Below are 16,386 nucleotides of genomic sequence, written 5' to 3'. Positions count from 1 at the left end.
AGAAATTGTTTAATTTCATCAATGGGCTAACACGTAATGCCATAGTCTCGCTCGTCGGCCATTTTGTTCCACCAGCAGTTCGGTCAGTCCACTGTGCACAGTGTGAAGAGGAGTGTTTAAAGTGTGTTTGGTAAACAAGCTTTACAAAATAATATATAGACTACCCAGGATATATCACTCTTAAAAAGTAGATAGTATTAAACTTATTTCTATAATTGTTTTTCTCTTCAAATCAAGAAAAGAGAATTAAATTAAATTGTTTTAATATATGTCTAGGTTAAAGGAAATCATTAAGCAATTTATGAAATTATGCCAATCTCCGTTGATATTGGCATAGTTAGTTGAGAGAGTCCAATCGCTAAGTGGTGGCACTTTCTCCCATCTCTGACTGGTTATCGATTGTTTTGGCTAGCTCTAATTGGAGCAGCCAATGACTGGCTGGCTCTATTCCCACATCCTCGTTACGTAAGCGCAACGTAACGTAAGTGAAACATGTGTAGAAACGTGATCGATTTCTTGCGAGCGCGAGACGGAGAGGGGGCGCCAGTGGGGGAGAGTGAGAGTGAGATGGAGTCAATGGCAGACAAGTTGGCGTAGCGAATTCTCCCACAATTACGCGTCGCTAGCGGCAATTGTGAATTTTAAAAAGGAAACGTGCCAAGTGGCGCTGCACTTGAAGCGAGGGGGCTGGTGGGGGGTGGCTCTATGCGTGCGTGTGTGTGTGTGTGTGCTTGTGTTTGGGTGAAGGCGTAGACAATGAATGAGGAACTAAAATTCTGCCTCGCCCACGCTTTCAGCCCGCTCGCCATAAAAATCGAATCGTGAACGTGGCTGCGTTTCCGCTTCCAAAATCCACGTGCAGACAGCGGCCAGACCAAAAGAACATCCAGACAATTGTCAATTGGAGCTGCTGCTGCTGCTGCGGCTGCTGCTGCTCTGCTCTGCTGTTGTAGGTCGGAAATTGATGCGTGCGGACGCCTCGAGGACAATGGCCATGGACGTGGACGTGGACGTGGACGTGCAGCGATGCGTGCCCCCACTTTGGAGCCGAGCGAGTGGCTGAGTAAGAGCTGGTGAGTGAGCCGGTGGCATGGCCATATATAAAGGTGCGTGCTTGCCCGAGTGCGTGCTGCGGCTGTTGATGGACCTATTGGACATGAGTTTGAGTTTTTCATTTTGGTTTCGGTTTCGGTTTCGGTTTTGGTTTCGGTTTCGGTTTCAGTTGCTGTTTTGGTTTTTCAAAAATATATATCGCACACACACGAGAGCGAGAGAGAGAGAGAGGGAGAGGGAGAGAGAGAAATGTGTATGCCAGTCAGGAGCCAATTGTTGCATGACTTTATGAATGGGGCCGGCCGGTTCGACGCTGTGGCCGTGGCACGTATGCAAGTGCTTCCCTCTAATCAGTCGGCAGTCGGCAGTCGCACACAGGAAGAGCGTCAAGTCAAGTGGATTGGTCAAGAGAGGCGCCACTTGCCAGTTATCCATCACGTTTTCTCGGACACACGAGGCATCCATTTCAAATAGCCAACGGGGCAGCGCATCGACGGCGCATTGTTTTGATTTTGCTTCGCTTTTGCGAAAACCAAAACAAAAACAAACGAAGAACGCGGCTTTCGCCATACTTGTATGGGGCGTGATCGATAAAGTTATCGATCGTTGATCACTCGACAGACGATGTAATGAATAACCGTGTCAAATTCTGTTAATGTGATATATGTATGTGAGTAGATTTAGAGCAAAGTTGAGGTGTCACAGTTATCGATAAGTTATTAGATTAAGCGAGCCAAGCGAAAAGGCTGTTGTGAAAACAGTTTCAGCTGGAGCTAACTTGACCCATCGATAATTATATTTCCTCAAGCCCATCGATAAACAATGCATTCCCAAATGATGAATCGAACAGAAGACAGTTCTGTCGTAGATTAAAGTTCAGTTCAAGTTTTACACTCAGTTCGCACTTATTAATTGAGTACCGATAAGCCCATCGAAAAGAATGGTTCAGTCAATACTCGAGTAGTCAAAGGATGCAGTCAGCCTTTCCAGTTCCAGTTCCAGTTGAGTTCCACTTGCAGTTGCAGCTGAGGACCCAGTGGCTTAGAGGAAGCAATAAACTAAGCGCGATCGCTGATCTGTCAAGATGCTCGTCCCACAGGAGAAAGCAATAAAAGTGACACAGGTGATAAAATAACGCAACGAGATGATTCGTTTTTGTTTTTTTTTTTTTACTTCTGTGACTTCGAGTAGCAGAGAAATGCGCGCTATCAGCGTGTAGGATCTGGCAGGCGAGGATTTTATGGCGCTGTGAAAGGTAGCATAACTGTTCTTGGGCCCTGTTACACAATCGAAACACAAAACGATTCATAATTCACAAAAACAAAAACGTAACAAAGCAGAAAACAAACCACAAACCCAAACAAACAATTAAGCAATAAAAAGAGATCGAGTGAGTGAGAAAGAGAGAGAGAGAGAGAGAGAGGGAGAGATGGGAAATTGGAGACAGTGCTCAGCTCGGGAGCTGAAAGTTAGATTTTAATCACACTGTGCGTGCTTCCGATGAAATATATATATAAATATATATATGGATGTGTGTGAGCCCCTCTGATCTACCACAAAATCTTTGCCTCTGGGGCGTAATAATTTTTATATTTAACAAAATGATGAACTGCGACGAGATCTTGAAGATCACTTGAAATGAATTAGTTGAAGTGGAAGGATCGGAGCAGCGTTGGAGACTTGGTCTTGGGTAGCATCAGAGTTGCTATAAATCTAAATCTGAGTTGCTATAAATCTATATACATTATATACTGCTTCTGATTATGATGAGAAGTTTGCCAAGATGAATCGCTTGAAGTGCAAGCAGCAGTGAGCTCAGTTAGTTAGTGAGTTCTGTTATAAATCTAAATATGAGTACATATATTTACTTAATATTAAATACGATTCTGCGATCTTTGATTTGATGAACTGCGAAGATCACTTGAAGATTGTGAATTCGACGATCAAGGCAAATGCTCAGAATGTGGTTTGCTCTTTGACGAGGATTCGTCGAGTATCAAATAATAATTAACAATATACACAAATGTGCCCAAATTATACGATCACTTTAACAAACAAGTACATAAATAAAGAGAAACATTTATTGATCATTAAAATTCTTGCTCTATTATCTTTATTTTGCTTTTTTCCAGTCAAACGTCAATTGATCGCATTCCTCACTTTATGATATTCTCAAAAAACAGAGTAATCACCTCTAATTGATATTTTATATCTGTATTATACGCAATGTATAAGCTGATGGATTGATCAATCGAATGCTGATCAGCGATCATTGACTCTGTTGTTGCCTTTTTGTCAAACTCCCCGTTAGCCGAGCCATAAATTATGATTGCCTTTTTTTTCAAGCCAAAAATAAACTAAAGTCAACAAGTGATCCACATCTGAGATCCCCCCTCTCCCTTTCCCGCTCCTACTTCAGTCTCTGCTGTGCTCCGATCTGTTCATTTCTCGTTCACTTTTCTGGTATTTAGCAAATAATTCGCATGCCGAACCGTCGCAGCGCCGTCGACAGCGGCGACACAAAGTGCGCAGTTGTGATCGGAATTAATAATTAATATTCTTGCACCTACCGAAAGCCAGCAGAGCTCTGCAAAGATCTAGTGCAGCAGAGCGCGCTCAGCCTGGCAATGCCCACGGCGTTGGCGCTGATGATGAGCAGCGGGCCCTGTCAATTGCGGCCGCACACTGGGCTAAAGTCGATTGAAAATGAGTTGACAACAGTATCAAAGGGGCATGAGACTGAAGTGGAAGGAACGAGTGAAAGGAGGCGAGATATCTTACAGAGAGTATTTCTTTTATACTGAATTGAAGAAAACCTATCACAGATTTCACTTAACCAGATCAAGCTACTCTGGTTGAATCATTACTTAAATAGAGGGAGGGAATGTAGTAACTTGTAACTTTAGACTGATTAGGCACTCTATCATTATCATTATCATTGTGTCTACTATTCATGTTATATTGAAGATTCTCATTGTCATTGACTTTACTATTGCACTTGACGTCATTATCTTTGACATTCCCATTGTCACTATCTTTATTTTTGACATTATCATTTTCAATGATTGGGTTTCATTATCAGTTTGACTCTTTTTCCATTCTCATTCTCATTATCAGCAGCTTCAGTACTGACATCATCAAAGGTATTCATAATTGTTGGGAAGGACTGTTAATTTTTCCAATAAAAATCAGCTTGCGAATCAGTGTGGGCGCAGAGTCAATAGCCCAGAGCCAGCTACATGACGGTGACAGCTGGACGCAAAAGCGAAGCGAAATCGAAGGATGAGCAGGAACAGCAAAAGCACAATTTAAGGAAGCAAAGGCCACTCGCGCCCTCCCCCCTTCGGAGCGAAGTGCAGATTCGAGTACTGCAGAGGAGCAAGGAGAGGGGGTAAAAGTTTTGTTTTTATTTTTGTTCGCTGTGCTCTGCCCTCGACTTTCAGTTGTCATTTGCGTTGTTCGATTAATTGCAGAAATCAATTTAAGCAATGCAACTTTGCCTCATTGCGGCATTGTTGTCATCGCTCGTTGTTCGCTGTTCGCTGTTCGCTGTTCATTGTCGTTGTCATTGTTGCTGTTGCTGCTGATCGATTCATTGGAAATGTGGCTTTGGGGCTGGAATTGGGAATGCCTCCGACTGGGTGCCCAGCTCCTGGTCCCGCCCGCTCAGAGCTGTGCTAATTGCCAGCGAGCTGGCTGCCCGGCTAGAAACCTGCCGACGAGAGTCGAGCCGAGTCGTTTGATGCGTGCAACATCTTCCGGCAACTAGCCATCCACGGCAAAAAGAGTGTGACAACGCGCGACAGCCTCGAGATAAATCCAATTAGTCTGATATTTGTACTTTTTATGTGAGAATTCCCATTAAAAATGTAAAATGTCATAACAACGAGAACAAGACAACAGACAAACAGCAGCAGCAGCAGCAGCAGCGGCAGCGGCAGCGTCGACTGACAGCAGCAGCAAAGCGAGCCCTGCCGTCTAGCCGCCATCGTAATACCCTACCATAACTAGGCAGGCGCTCCACAGATTGTGAAATCCTCGAGCGATTTGGCTCACAATTGATATGTGAGCTAGAGAGAGACAAACAATATTGGCTGACTGCACTTCGGATTGCATATAACACGACTATAGCCAATCTCTAAGTATTACGAAGATATACTTGGTTAAAACATCGATGTTACCTAAAAAGTAATACCCGGATCTTATAAAAATATATATGAGTCCAAGGCCTTAGTTTCGAAAGGCTTTATAAGTTATAACTCATATAGGTTAGGAATTTATAGAATGTATAAAGGTTTTTTGTGCAAGCTAAGAAAATCTCTCTGATGGCTTTTGACATTCTGAATGATTTCACATATAGAGATTCCTCACTGATTTTATGAAGTTTCTCCTCGATCCGAAGTGTTCACAGGCTGCGCCGCATAGCTGGCGCACCTGCAGCTGGGAGATCAACACGTTAATGCTGACAGCAACGGTTCCCGCTAAGCTGCTGATGCAAGCCCGAGTCGGAGTACGACGAGTCTCAGTCCGAGTTTGAGTATCTCATAGATGCGACATGCGCCTTTGACGTCCGTTGGCGGCGATGTTGGCGACGTCTTCTGGCTGGCATTCAATAATTTTATGCTAACAAATGCGTCGCCAAGTGGCGCTGCTGAGCGAGGAGTCTGGTCGGCAAGGGCAGCGAGGGGAGGGGGTTGGCCAGGGGGCAGAGGTAGGGGCAGGGGCAGAGACTTGGAGAATCGTTTACGGTAACATTAACACTTACCGCGCATTCACCGAGGACTGTGCAGCGCCGATCTCCTCCATGGACTTTCTGCGAACATAGAAAGAGGAAGATAATGTGTGAGAGAGAGACGGGGCATAGAGATACAGAAACAGAAACGTTGAATATTCGATTAGTGAGCGCGTTGGGAAAAAGCTGACATTTTCTAAATAAATTAAATTAGCCGATAAATGTGGCCCGCGGCGTGGCAGAAAACTCACCTGTCGCCCCAGCAAAGCGCATCCTCGCGATATCTGAAATGCACAGAGGAAAAGGAGAAAAACACATTAAACTCTCTAAGTAGGCATGGTCGGGCTTCTGGAAAATCTTTAAAAGAAAGGTGAAAACAAGTTTAGATCTCGATGCGATCTTAGCAAACCTCTCCGATCTGTGCTTAGACTTCTCTAGCCTTAAGTCGGAACTACAAAGGAATTGTCAAGTTTATAATACGATTCCCAGTCAAAGAATGCACTCTCCCTCCCTCTATTTACCTCATTTTGCAGTGTAGTAGTAAAATTCTAAATCCTGCCTCTATTCTCTCTATACAATCTTTCCCGCATTCTAGGTTTTTGAATGTGTTTCTGTCTCTTCTCAGCTCTATATCGATATATCTATCCCTCGCCCTTTCCCTCTCTCCGACACACTCTCTCTCTCTCTCTCAACATTCACTTAACTCTTAGCTTACTTTCACGAACTTAGAAATTAGTTGGCAAACAAAAGAGTCTGTAGGAGTCAGAGGTAATACCGGCATATTCCTTCACTCTCCCAGAAATCGAAAGTCGATGGCTTCTTCTTAATAGTTTCTCAATTTCTCAGCCGCTGGCTTGGCCATCGGCAAGGTCAACAGGAAATCGAAATCGTCTAATAAACAACAATCAGCGGCAAATTGCGCTCACAGCTCTGGCAAAGAGCTGCGCATTATCAGAGCCGCGCTTTATAATCAAGTGCAGCAGGCCAAAAATAAAATTTATTGATTTGTGCCCCACTCTATATTCTTGTCTCTCTCTCTCTCTCCCTCACTCTCTCTGTCTGGCTCAGCGCCAGACGATTTTCGTCATAGCAGCGAACAGCTCGTAAATCATTGTCCCACAAAAACACAAGAACCGAAAAGCAGAAAATGGAAAAAAATACGAATCGAGTGTGGCACAAGTTCCTAAAATCTTGCGATCCTCTCAACTTGTCCCGTTTTTTTCTTGTCTCTTGAGCAAATTGTGGCCTGACCCTCGAATGGATCGCATCGAGCGTTGGCACAGTTCGATTCCTGCGAAGGTTCGACAGAGATTCGACGGTTCGGTCCGCGACGCGCCACGGCAATTATCCAAATTGTAATAATAATCATAAGTTTTCCCCCTTTTGGTATTCTATGTATATCCTCTTGGTCGGCTCTGAATTCAGCTTAGGTCAAGTTTGAGGCGTAGGTCAAGTTCTATAAGCAGAAACAATTATCAACTAATTCCCTTCCATAGGGCAATATTTCCTGAAAGATTGCCGAACGGACAGACGGACAGACGGACATAGCTATATCGACTCAGCTCAGACAGATAGAGAGGAATATATATGATTAGATATATAGACAGACAGATGAACAAGGGAAAAGACAGATATATTCATCTGGAATATATCTGAAGGTGTCTATATTCATATAGACAGATATATTCCAGATATACTCAAGTCTTGCTTATGCCTCTTTATCTGTCTGTCAATCCATCTATATATATGGCATCAGTAAGTCCTGTCAGAAAATGGAAAATCAAAATCTGTTTAGCAAAATTCGAAGGATTTAAACTCAAGTGTTCAGTTAGACTTATTCTTTCTCACTTATTGTGTTCATCTTTATCTATAAGACAGCTCTTTAAGAAAGATTCTTTGCAATAAGCAAACATTACTAAATAGCATCACAAGCCTTTGCTAGCCTACTTGTCGCCTCTCCGCAAGCTCAGCTCTCTGCTGCCCCTCCCCCAATGTCTCAAACCATGTCCAACAATGTCAACTGCAGCGCTTTACCCACGGCTGCTAGAGACACGTGTTCTCCCTCAACAGCTCAGCAGCTCAAGAGATTTAGAGATCCTGAGATCGATCGGTCGATCGATCGATTGCATAGCTGCAATTGCATCTCTAGGGGCAGCTATTTTTAAGAATTGGCCTAAACGCTAGCTCCACAGCTCGAGGGGGAGGCAGCAGGAGTAGCAGGAGTAGCAGCAAAACAAAGAGATGTCATTGTCGCCAACAAAAAACCAAGTGCAGAGCAGCCACTGAAAAGTCTCGATAATAACAGATAATTGTGTAGAACATGGCCCAACTATTTTGCCACAAGTACAAGCCAGGAGCAGGAGTAGGAGCTCGAGCAGGAGCTGAAGCAGGAGCTTCAGTGCATTGAGTATGTGGCTAAACAGTTGGCCGAGCCGAGGGCCTGGGCAACAAATCAAAGCCTCATCAGCGTTATAAAGTTCAAGTCAATCGATACGAGGAACGAGACTTTCGCAACCAGGCGATGTTTTTGTTGTTGTTGTTGTTGTTTTAGCTTGTTTTACTTAGAGCTCGGTCCGTGGCTCTGTCTCCTGGCGAGGCCTGCGAGTCTCTGCCTCCTCCTCCTCCTCCTCCGCCACGACGTCGTCGTCGTCACTTTGATTGCGTTTCGTGCCCAATTAGTCTCAGAGCACTTGAGTGCGTAAAAACTTGTACCGCACCATAAATAAATTGGCATGAGCAAAACAGGAGTCAGTCAAACAGAGTGAGGGCGAGCGAGCGAGAGAGAGAGAGAATGATCAGAGAGAGTGCAGAAGGGGGGTCGGTAGAGCATCTGTAGACGAGTCAACATCATCGTCGTCGTCGCCGTCGTCGTCGTCGTCTTCATCGACAGCTCTGGCAATGTCGCGACGTTGTCGCCAAGCCGAGAGACGCCGCATTGTCAATATATGGCGCTGCCCGGAGGGCTGCACCAAGTGGAAGGGACACAACTCAAATTACATAAGGCCTATCGGCGAGTGACTATTAAGAGGTTGGCCCAGACTCCGCTGGCTCCGCTGGCTCTGCTGGCCCTGCTGAAAGTGCCCATAATTATGGAACATATTTCATAATAATAAGGTGTGTAATCTCCACATTTAACTAGGCTACGAAATGCTGCGGCCAATTAACTGGACGCTCGCCCCCAAACACTGCGGCCGCCCCCTCCCCATTTGGCATCTCCCATTTATGCACTCGCCGATGGGGACAGGCGATTACTGAAATGTTTCTACATACTTAAAAAGCAATTCCAGTAGTTGTTGTCCGTGCTCTGCGCGTCCGTCTAGACAGACGATGACAGCCCAGTCCGTTTCATATTTCGAGAATGTCTTTATGAGAAGAGACGACATCCTCTGACACACTGGGGAATGGGCGTGGGTATACCTGAAGGGAGCTTTACATATGCCTAAATAGAGCAGTTGTATGAGATACCAGAGATGCTGTAGATGTCGTATCGTATATATCTATAGTATAGTTCTAGTATATGTAATATACTTATAGTGGGGACTCACTCTATTGATACCATATGATATCCCTATAAGCTATCTATAGTAACGTACGGTCTATATCGTATGTTTTACTGCAGTTTTCAAGTCCATCCCCCATTTACTGCAACATCTAAATTCTATTGCAAGTTCTTTCGATTTGCTCCACTGTCAGTTGCTCGTATCGTCTTCTAGTCAGATCAACAGCTCGCATTTAATTTTGAATGATGCTGTCAAAGCGCCCAAAGCGATTTGCGGTCGGACACTGATCAGCACGCGCGTCTCTCCCCCCGCCCCATTGACAGTGCTCCACCTCCACCTACCCCCCTCCTCCCTCACTCTCTCGCCTGGCTGTATCTAGCACTATTGATTGTGCCCAAAAGAGTTGGAGATGCCAGCGATCTGTCGTAATGTCGCGTAGCCACGTTGTGGCTGCGGTAGCCGTGCTCGATTATTTATATTAAAGTTGAAAATAGTTGGGGAATAGTCAACAGAGAGAGAGGGAGAGGGCAAGTGCTAAGTGGCAGATCGAAGATCTTGCGCTGTGAAGAGCTACAATAAATTGAGGCTTCGTCACAGTCTGCGCTCATATTGGGGCGTTTATTTCTGCTTAATTTTATTTTAACAATTTCTTGGGCTGTGCTTGATTTTTTATCTCTCTCATATATATTATTTTGCTGCTTCCTCTTTAAAGTAATTTTTGTTGTTGTTGTTGTTGTTGTAGTTTCTTGCGTTTCTGTTCGATCTCTTGGCCTTAATATCAAATTTTCGCTCTAAATTCCGCTGATCAATGATTGCCTTTGCCGTTGCCTCTTCCTGCAAGGAGGGCTCTGCTCCTGCCCGTCTCCCCCTCCAGCTCTGCCGCTGTCTCTGTCGGTCGTTTGGTCTTTTTGAAGTCGAAGTCTGTTGACTGACGAACTGTTCGACTGATCGACTCTCAACGATCATCGACCGATCGGCCGATCGACCGCCTGTCTTCTTACCGACCTTGCGTTGTTCTTCTTGTTGTGCTTCTTTTATTTTCTTTTCTTTTCTTATTTTATTTCATTTTATTTTATTTTTTGTGCCTTGTCGGCAGGGATTCCAACAATTTCGAAACTTCTCATACATATTTATAAGTTGGCAAAGTTTTACGAAAAGCGTAAAGCTCTGCCCACAACTCTGCCTCAGCGGATACCCTAGCTGAGCAGGAGTCGATGGGGCTTCCTCGTATCATTTGACATAGAATTTGATTGATGACTGAAGCTGATTGATTGATACTGAACAGCACATACAACATAAATGCCAGATTGAACCACTGAAGATGGATCAGATTTCACTTCTATCATTCGATTTACCGATTGATGATTGAGACTGCCTACATCTGCCTTTGCTGACTGCTATTGATTGAATGATTGTTGAAGTGTCCCCCATACAGCTGCCTTCTGATATCTGGCTGGAGCCTAAGACTTGAGAGTATTTCAAGTTCGCATCCTTCCATGCAGAGCTCCGTTTTTAGCTTGTTTTCCCTCAAACTTGCGGCTTGTTTTTCGGTACTCAAAATTTATCTCAATTATTTGATCGCTGCTGAGACTTTTGCAGGCAGACAAAGGCCAGGATGCAACAGACAGATGTATGTCTCTCTCTCTCTCTCTCTCTCTCTCTCTCTCTCTCTCTCTCTCTCTCTCTCTCTCTCTCTCTCTCTCTCTGTTTGTCTGTCTGCTGTGCGTTCAATCGATTTATGAATCAGAGCTAATCACAGCACAAGGCATTTGGTATTCCAAGCAGGGATTTGTACTTTTGCACTCTGGGTGTGTGCGTTGGGCCCCGTTTGCAGTTAGAAAAACTGCAACTGTTCGCCAGCTGGTCGCACCTGAGCTGGTAAAGTTGCCAGGTGGAAGGTGGGAGGTGCGAGGTGGTGCGAAAGGCAGCCAAGGGCCAGCCCTGGCACTGGCATTGGCTCATGTGTTGTGTGCGTGTGTGTGTGTGCCGTTTAATCATTGTTATTGTAACATGGCATGAATTTCAATTAATTTTACGCGCTACCAGAAGACAACAACCACAGCAACAACAACAACAATGAGGAAGAGGAGCAGCAGTAGGAGCTGCTGGCTAGGGGGTTTGGCAGCTCTGTTTGCCAGTTGTTGGCATCGTCATCGCTTGGCGTTGATGAAATTGTTGGCTCACTTTGAATTCGCCGGCAGCAAGGACATCAGACTCCCCATCTCCATCTCCCTCCCCATCCCTATCCCCATCCCCATCCCCATCTCCATCTCTTTCGGCTGTGTGTGCCCGTGTAATAGCTTTATGCCTGGCGGCTGTGTGAACATCAAGCTCATCAAGCAACAACCGCCATGCAGCACAAACACCAACACCAACAACAACAACAACTACAACACTCGAAGCTGAGGCTGTAATTTACTCCACTTGGCGTTCAACCTGCAAGACGAGCCTTTGCCAGCCTCTGGCGGAGTGGGTGGAGTGCTCATACCTCTGCCTCTACTCTTGCCTCTTGCCCCTACCTCTGCCTCCACCTCTACCGCCTTCTCTTTCTGCCGCCTCGTTTTCGGCTTTGACTTTGGTCTTTTGGCGGCAAAGTCAATTTCAGCTCTCGCCTTCGCCTTCCTCAGCATCTTGGGCAACTCTTGCGCTTCATTTACATAATTTAATTGAATGTGACGTGGGCTGTGCCCCAGCTTGGAGCCCCTGAGCAACTGAGTCGCTGTGCACTTGAAGTTTCGCAAGTGTAGCGGGTAATGCATTTGGGGTGGGGCTAGCATAACACCTTTGAGCAAAGGCTTACAGCCAGCGATCGGCAGGAGCTAACAAAGGGCGAAAGAGCGAGTGGCGTAGACTAAGGCTTAAGGACTTGTTGGGACTCGGGAGCCAGAAGTTGCATTGAGAGTGATTGATCTCTAACTCAAAGTAAGGAAGAAAGAGGCCAAAGTTTTTACAATGCAGAGACAGTTGGCAAAGGGATCTCTGATAACTATATCAGACCAGACGGTCTCAGCCAGCATTTCTTCTAGGTGAGCTCCCTTGGAATGTAAACACCTTTGTTTCTTTTAGTCTCTTAGTCAGTAAAGTCTCTCTCGGGCTCAAGGAACTCTGCTCCTCAAGCATATTTGCTCACAAATAGGTTTTTAATTCCTTGCACTGAATGGATTTGCTACGCTGTGCATAAGGTCAGACCCTCCGTAAGGTTGATGGCCATTGCTGCTGCTGTTCCCATGTAAAGATACCTATATATATCTGTATGTGTGTATAAACATGCCCTCTCCGTAGCCCCCTTTGCACTCTCGGGAAACCTCATTTCGCGAGCTTCCAACATAATCGCAATCATAATCTGCCGCATTTTATTTCATTTTCTCGCGTTGAGTTGTTTCTTTTGTTCGGTTTCATTTTGCTCTTTATGCTTTGCTGCAATTTCTTAATGGCCGCAATGCACTGGCCCCGCCGACCCCCCGCTGCCACACTTCTGGATGAGTTGCAGCTCCACCAATCACGTTCGAAATATAAATTGTGGAAATGATGGTTTTTCACTACAGTTAGGAGGGGTCTCTTGGCGGGTGGTGGGTCTGGGAGGGGTTTGTGGTGGGGTCTAGTGGCAAGGCGACCTCGAAACCGCAAAGACGCTGACCAAGCAGTTTTTTCATCTCTTCTGCCTTTTTTTGGGGGCAACGCCGTGGAAAATTGTGCGGATCGCTTTGCGGAATGAAAATGCGGTTCGTGCTGCCGCCACGAAGAGGAGTCGGCTTTAATGAAAAACAAACGTAGCAGCAATTTTCCAGTTAGAACATATACATATATATAAATCTATATGTTTATGAATATATCTGTGGCTGTGGCAGTTGCCCTGCATTTCGCTGAGTGTAATTTTTAATGTGCAGCTTTAACGAATTGCGCAAAAGGAGGAAAAATACAACAGCAACAGAGCCAAATGAAAATAATGGGAAAAGAAGACCAAAAGCCCAAACTCGAGCTGAAATTGAGCCAGGCGCTGCAGCCCCCAAGAGGGGGACAGGTGGGGAGCGGCTGCAGCTACAACAATCACAGTTTAGATTTCTGTTACCCCCCTCGACCCTCGACCGTGGACCCTGAACCGTGGACCGTGGACCGTGGACCGTCGAGCGCTTGTTGCTTTTAATATGACTTTGGCTGCTTTTCGTATGTCTTCGCCAATATTCGCCAAGGTAATAACTCAGGTGATTATAGTAATTATGCGTTCTGACGCGATCCAGCCACGGATAACGCTATTCCGATATAATTGAAAAATGCTGATAGACGCTGATTGTCCGTGTGTTGGGGAAGGACTACAAGCCAGTGCTGGCCTCTCTCTCCCTCTCTGTCCCCCTTCCGACTGTTTGTTCGACTGGTAGCCAACATTGTCTGCCCTGTCTTTCATCTCGTCGAGCTGCGCAGCTTCGTTTCGGCTCTCTGGGCACTGGGCTTAAGAGTTAATGGACGCGCCACCAATCACAGTTCATGAATTACATTCCCAACGCCATATTGTTGTGGGAATATCAGCTCTCCCTCTCTGTCTCCCTCCCTCCCTCTCTCTCTCTCTCCCTCTCTCTCTGTTAGCGGCAAAAGGTTCTTTGATGCCGATTTCATTTTTCGATATTGAAAATAACCATGCATTACCTTAGCTTGAACCTTGTGAACCAGCTGCTAAAGCTCAGCTCGATTTCTCATATCGTGACAATCGCTCACTCCAGTAATAACCCCCTCTCTGCCTCCCCCTCCCCCTACCCGCTCTCTTTTTGTCTGTCCCGTTCTGTTGTGGAAAGTGTTATTGTCACGTAAATTCAATTAGTTTAATTATGAGTCTCAGCCTTGTTGGCACCTCTGTAACGGACCTGCCCGAACGCCTCCTGCTTAGCCAAGTTAACTCAGCAACCAAATGATTTTTGGGCAACTTTTTTAATGAAAATCTCTTTTGGGCTCATTTCTTGTGGCTCAAATTGGGTGGTTCACTTAGTGGTTGCCTCAATTGCCGTGAGTGGCTCTCGAGCGAATTGTTTGTGGGTGAAATAAGTGGAGAGTCACGATATCGTCAGCCAGTTAGGCTGAGTGAATGCTTCGAGTTAATTAAAATGATTTATAAACTGCAAAGCTGATCGATTCGACTGGCTGATTGGCAGAGTATGACTGACTTGAAGATACCCTGCCTGTGGGAGTACGCAAAAGTCTGCTAAGCTTAGACTTGAGATTAGGCAGGGTTAGTCTATTGAATTGATATATGCCAAGGAATGTATGCATAAGAAGAAGAGTCCCTTATCAGTCAAAATGAGGAGAAATGAGGAATAGACATCCTTCATTAATCATGAAGACTCCTTTCTTTCCTTTTAACATCCAGACATGAACATCAGAAATCTTGCTTACTAAATTTACTATCAATTCCAGTTACTGCATTCGTTCGTCACAAGCTTGAGGAAATTTCTCTTCATCGATCAAAGTATTTAGGACTATTCCAATAGATCGAGCACTGCTCCGATTAGCCTCATGTGAAAAATAATTAATTTATATTATTGCACATATTTATATACCCATATACAAGTTATACCCCATACTCCGCATGTCTCTCTCCCAGCCTGTAAACACACCCAGCTAAGTACACCTCTCACAGGTGTATTTCACGCAGTCGTTGCCTTTGCGAGCTACCCTCATCAATTTGACGCTCATCTAATTGCAATTTGCGCTCATTTGTCTCTCTCTCAGCTGGCGCGCACTTGGCTGCAGTTGGGGAGTTATTATATAGAGCATCCATTGTATATGTATTCGTATGGAATAGACATTAAGTGGCGTCATTTGCTATGTGCAATGCAGGTAAATTTCATTGGCAGGATAATTTGAATATGGCAACGCCCCCAAGACAAAGAACAGGCGACAAACACCTCCATATATATATATATATATGTGTGTGTGTGTGTGTGTGTGTGTGAGTGTATACAGCGTATCCATGCTGCGCCGTTATTTACCTATAGTAGGGAAATCCCTGGGGCACATGCAAATCCATGGGCATGCCGCCTCCTGCTGCCGCCGCCGCCGCCAGATGATGATGATGATGGTGCGAATGCGTGTGTGGATGCGGATGCGAGTGATGATGGTGTGGGTGCGGATGCGAGTGCGGATGGCCGTGCATCGGATGCGTGTGATGGGCCGCCGCCACATTCTGGACATGCGCCGCAGCCGCTGCAGCCGCAAAGCCCGCGTCGGAGGCCATCGAGTGGTGGCCGAGCACCGCGGCCCACGGCGAGGCGACAAATCCGCTGCCATGGTGCTCCATGGCACTATATAAATCTCTCGTTCGATATACTATATATGTATATAGCTATCTATCTATTTATGTATTTGTGAGCGTACGAGCGTGTGTGCGTGTGTGCGTGTGTGTGGGTATATAGCTTTTATTTATCTTTGATTTGATGTCGCACTCTGTGGCACGCCAAGATGGCGGCCATTATTTACCGTTAACGCGCATGGCCGCGGCGACGGCAACGGCGACGGCGAAGGAATTACGTACGAGCAGCCGAACCGACGGCGAATTCGCCAAAAACAAGCACGCACACACACACTGATAAGCCGATACACTGAGTAGACACACACACACATAAACAACAATACACTTGCAGTAAATCGCAGCGAAATAGCTAAAGGACATCCGACGGCTAAGCGGACGGGATATAAATGTGGACGTTGGCAAGGATAAGCGCGCGCTCTCAGCTGCCAGCTCGGCTCCGTTGGGCTTTCGCACGTTTTTGGTCCGCGTTCACCTCTGCACGGCACGAAAATTGGCGATAAACTATCGCCTCGCATCAGGAAACATGGTCGCTGGGTCGCTTGGACGTTTGCTCACTCGCTGGCTGGCTGGCTGGCTGGCTGGTGGTTGGCTGCCTCTGCCTCTGCCTCTGCCACAGTCTCTGAGCCTCTCTTCATCAACATCATCATCATGAGCATCATCATCTCAGCTGCAACTATTGCTGCTGCTGCTGTTGCTGCTGCTGCTGCTGCTGCTGCTGCATGCTGCAAATGGTGGTGGAGCAGGTTTTTTGCTCTGTGTGTGTGCGTGTGTGCATGTGTGAGTGGAGCCCCCAGTGAGCGCAG

The 16,386-nt window shown here is 45.8% G+C and overlaps 1 protein-coding gene across 1 annotated transcript in view; it reads right to left on the bottom strand.

Moving 5' to 3' along the window:
- The window catches only part of trh (PAS domain-containing protein trachealess), a 30,280-nt gene extending 14,190 nt beyond the window's left edge, over nt 1-16,090 (bottom strand). Inside the window, exons 1-3 of the mRNA XM_018006651.2 lie at nt 15,264-16,090; nt 6,037-6,069; nt 5,819-5,866 (exon numbers count right to left, since the gene is read on the bottom strand). Of these exons, the coding sequence (XP_017862140.1) occupies nt 5,819-5,866; nt 6,037-6,069; nt 15,264-15,571 (389 nt within the window). The 5' untranslated portion in view covers nt 15,572-16,090. The remainder of the gene's footprint in view (nt 1-5,818; nt 5,867-6,036; nt 6,070-15,263) is intronic.
- Between the last annotated feature and the right edge of the window lie 296 nt (nt 16,091-16,386).

Source organism: Drosophila arizonae, chromosome 4 (genome assembly GCF_054131065.1).
Source record: "Drosophila arizonae isolate 15081-1271.41 chromosome 4, UAZ_ARI_1.0, whole genome shotgun sequence".
Taxonomy (NCBI): Eukaryota; Metazoa; Arthropoda; class Insecta; order Diptera; family Drosophilidae; genus Drosophila; species Drosophila arizonae.
The sequence above is the reverse complement of the archived record's forward strand: the minus strand, read 5'-3'. Positions and strand labels throughout refer to the sequence as shown.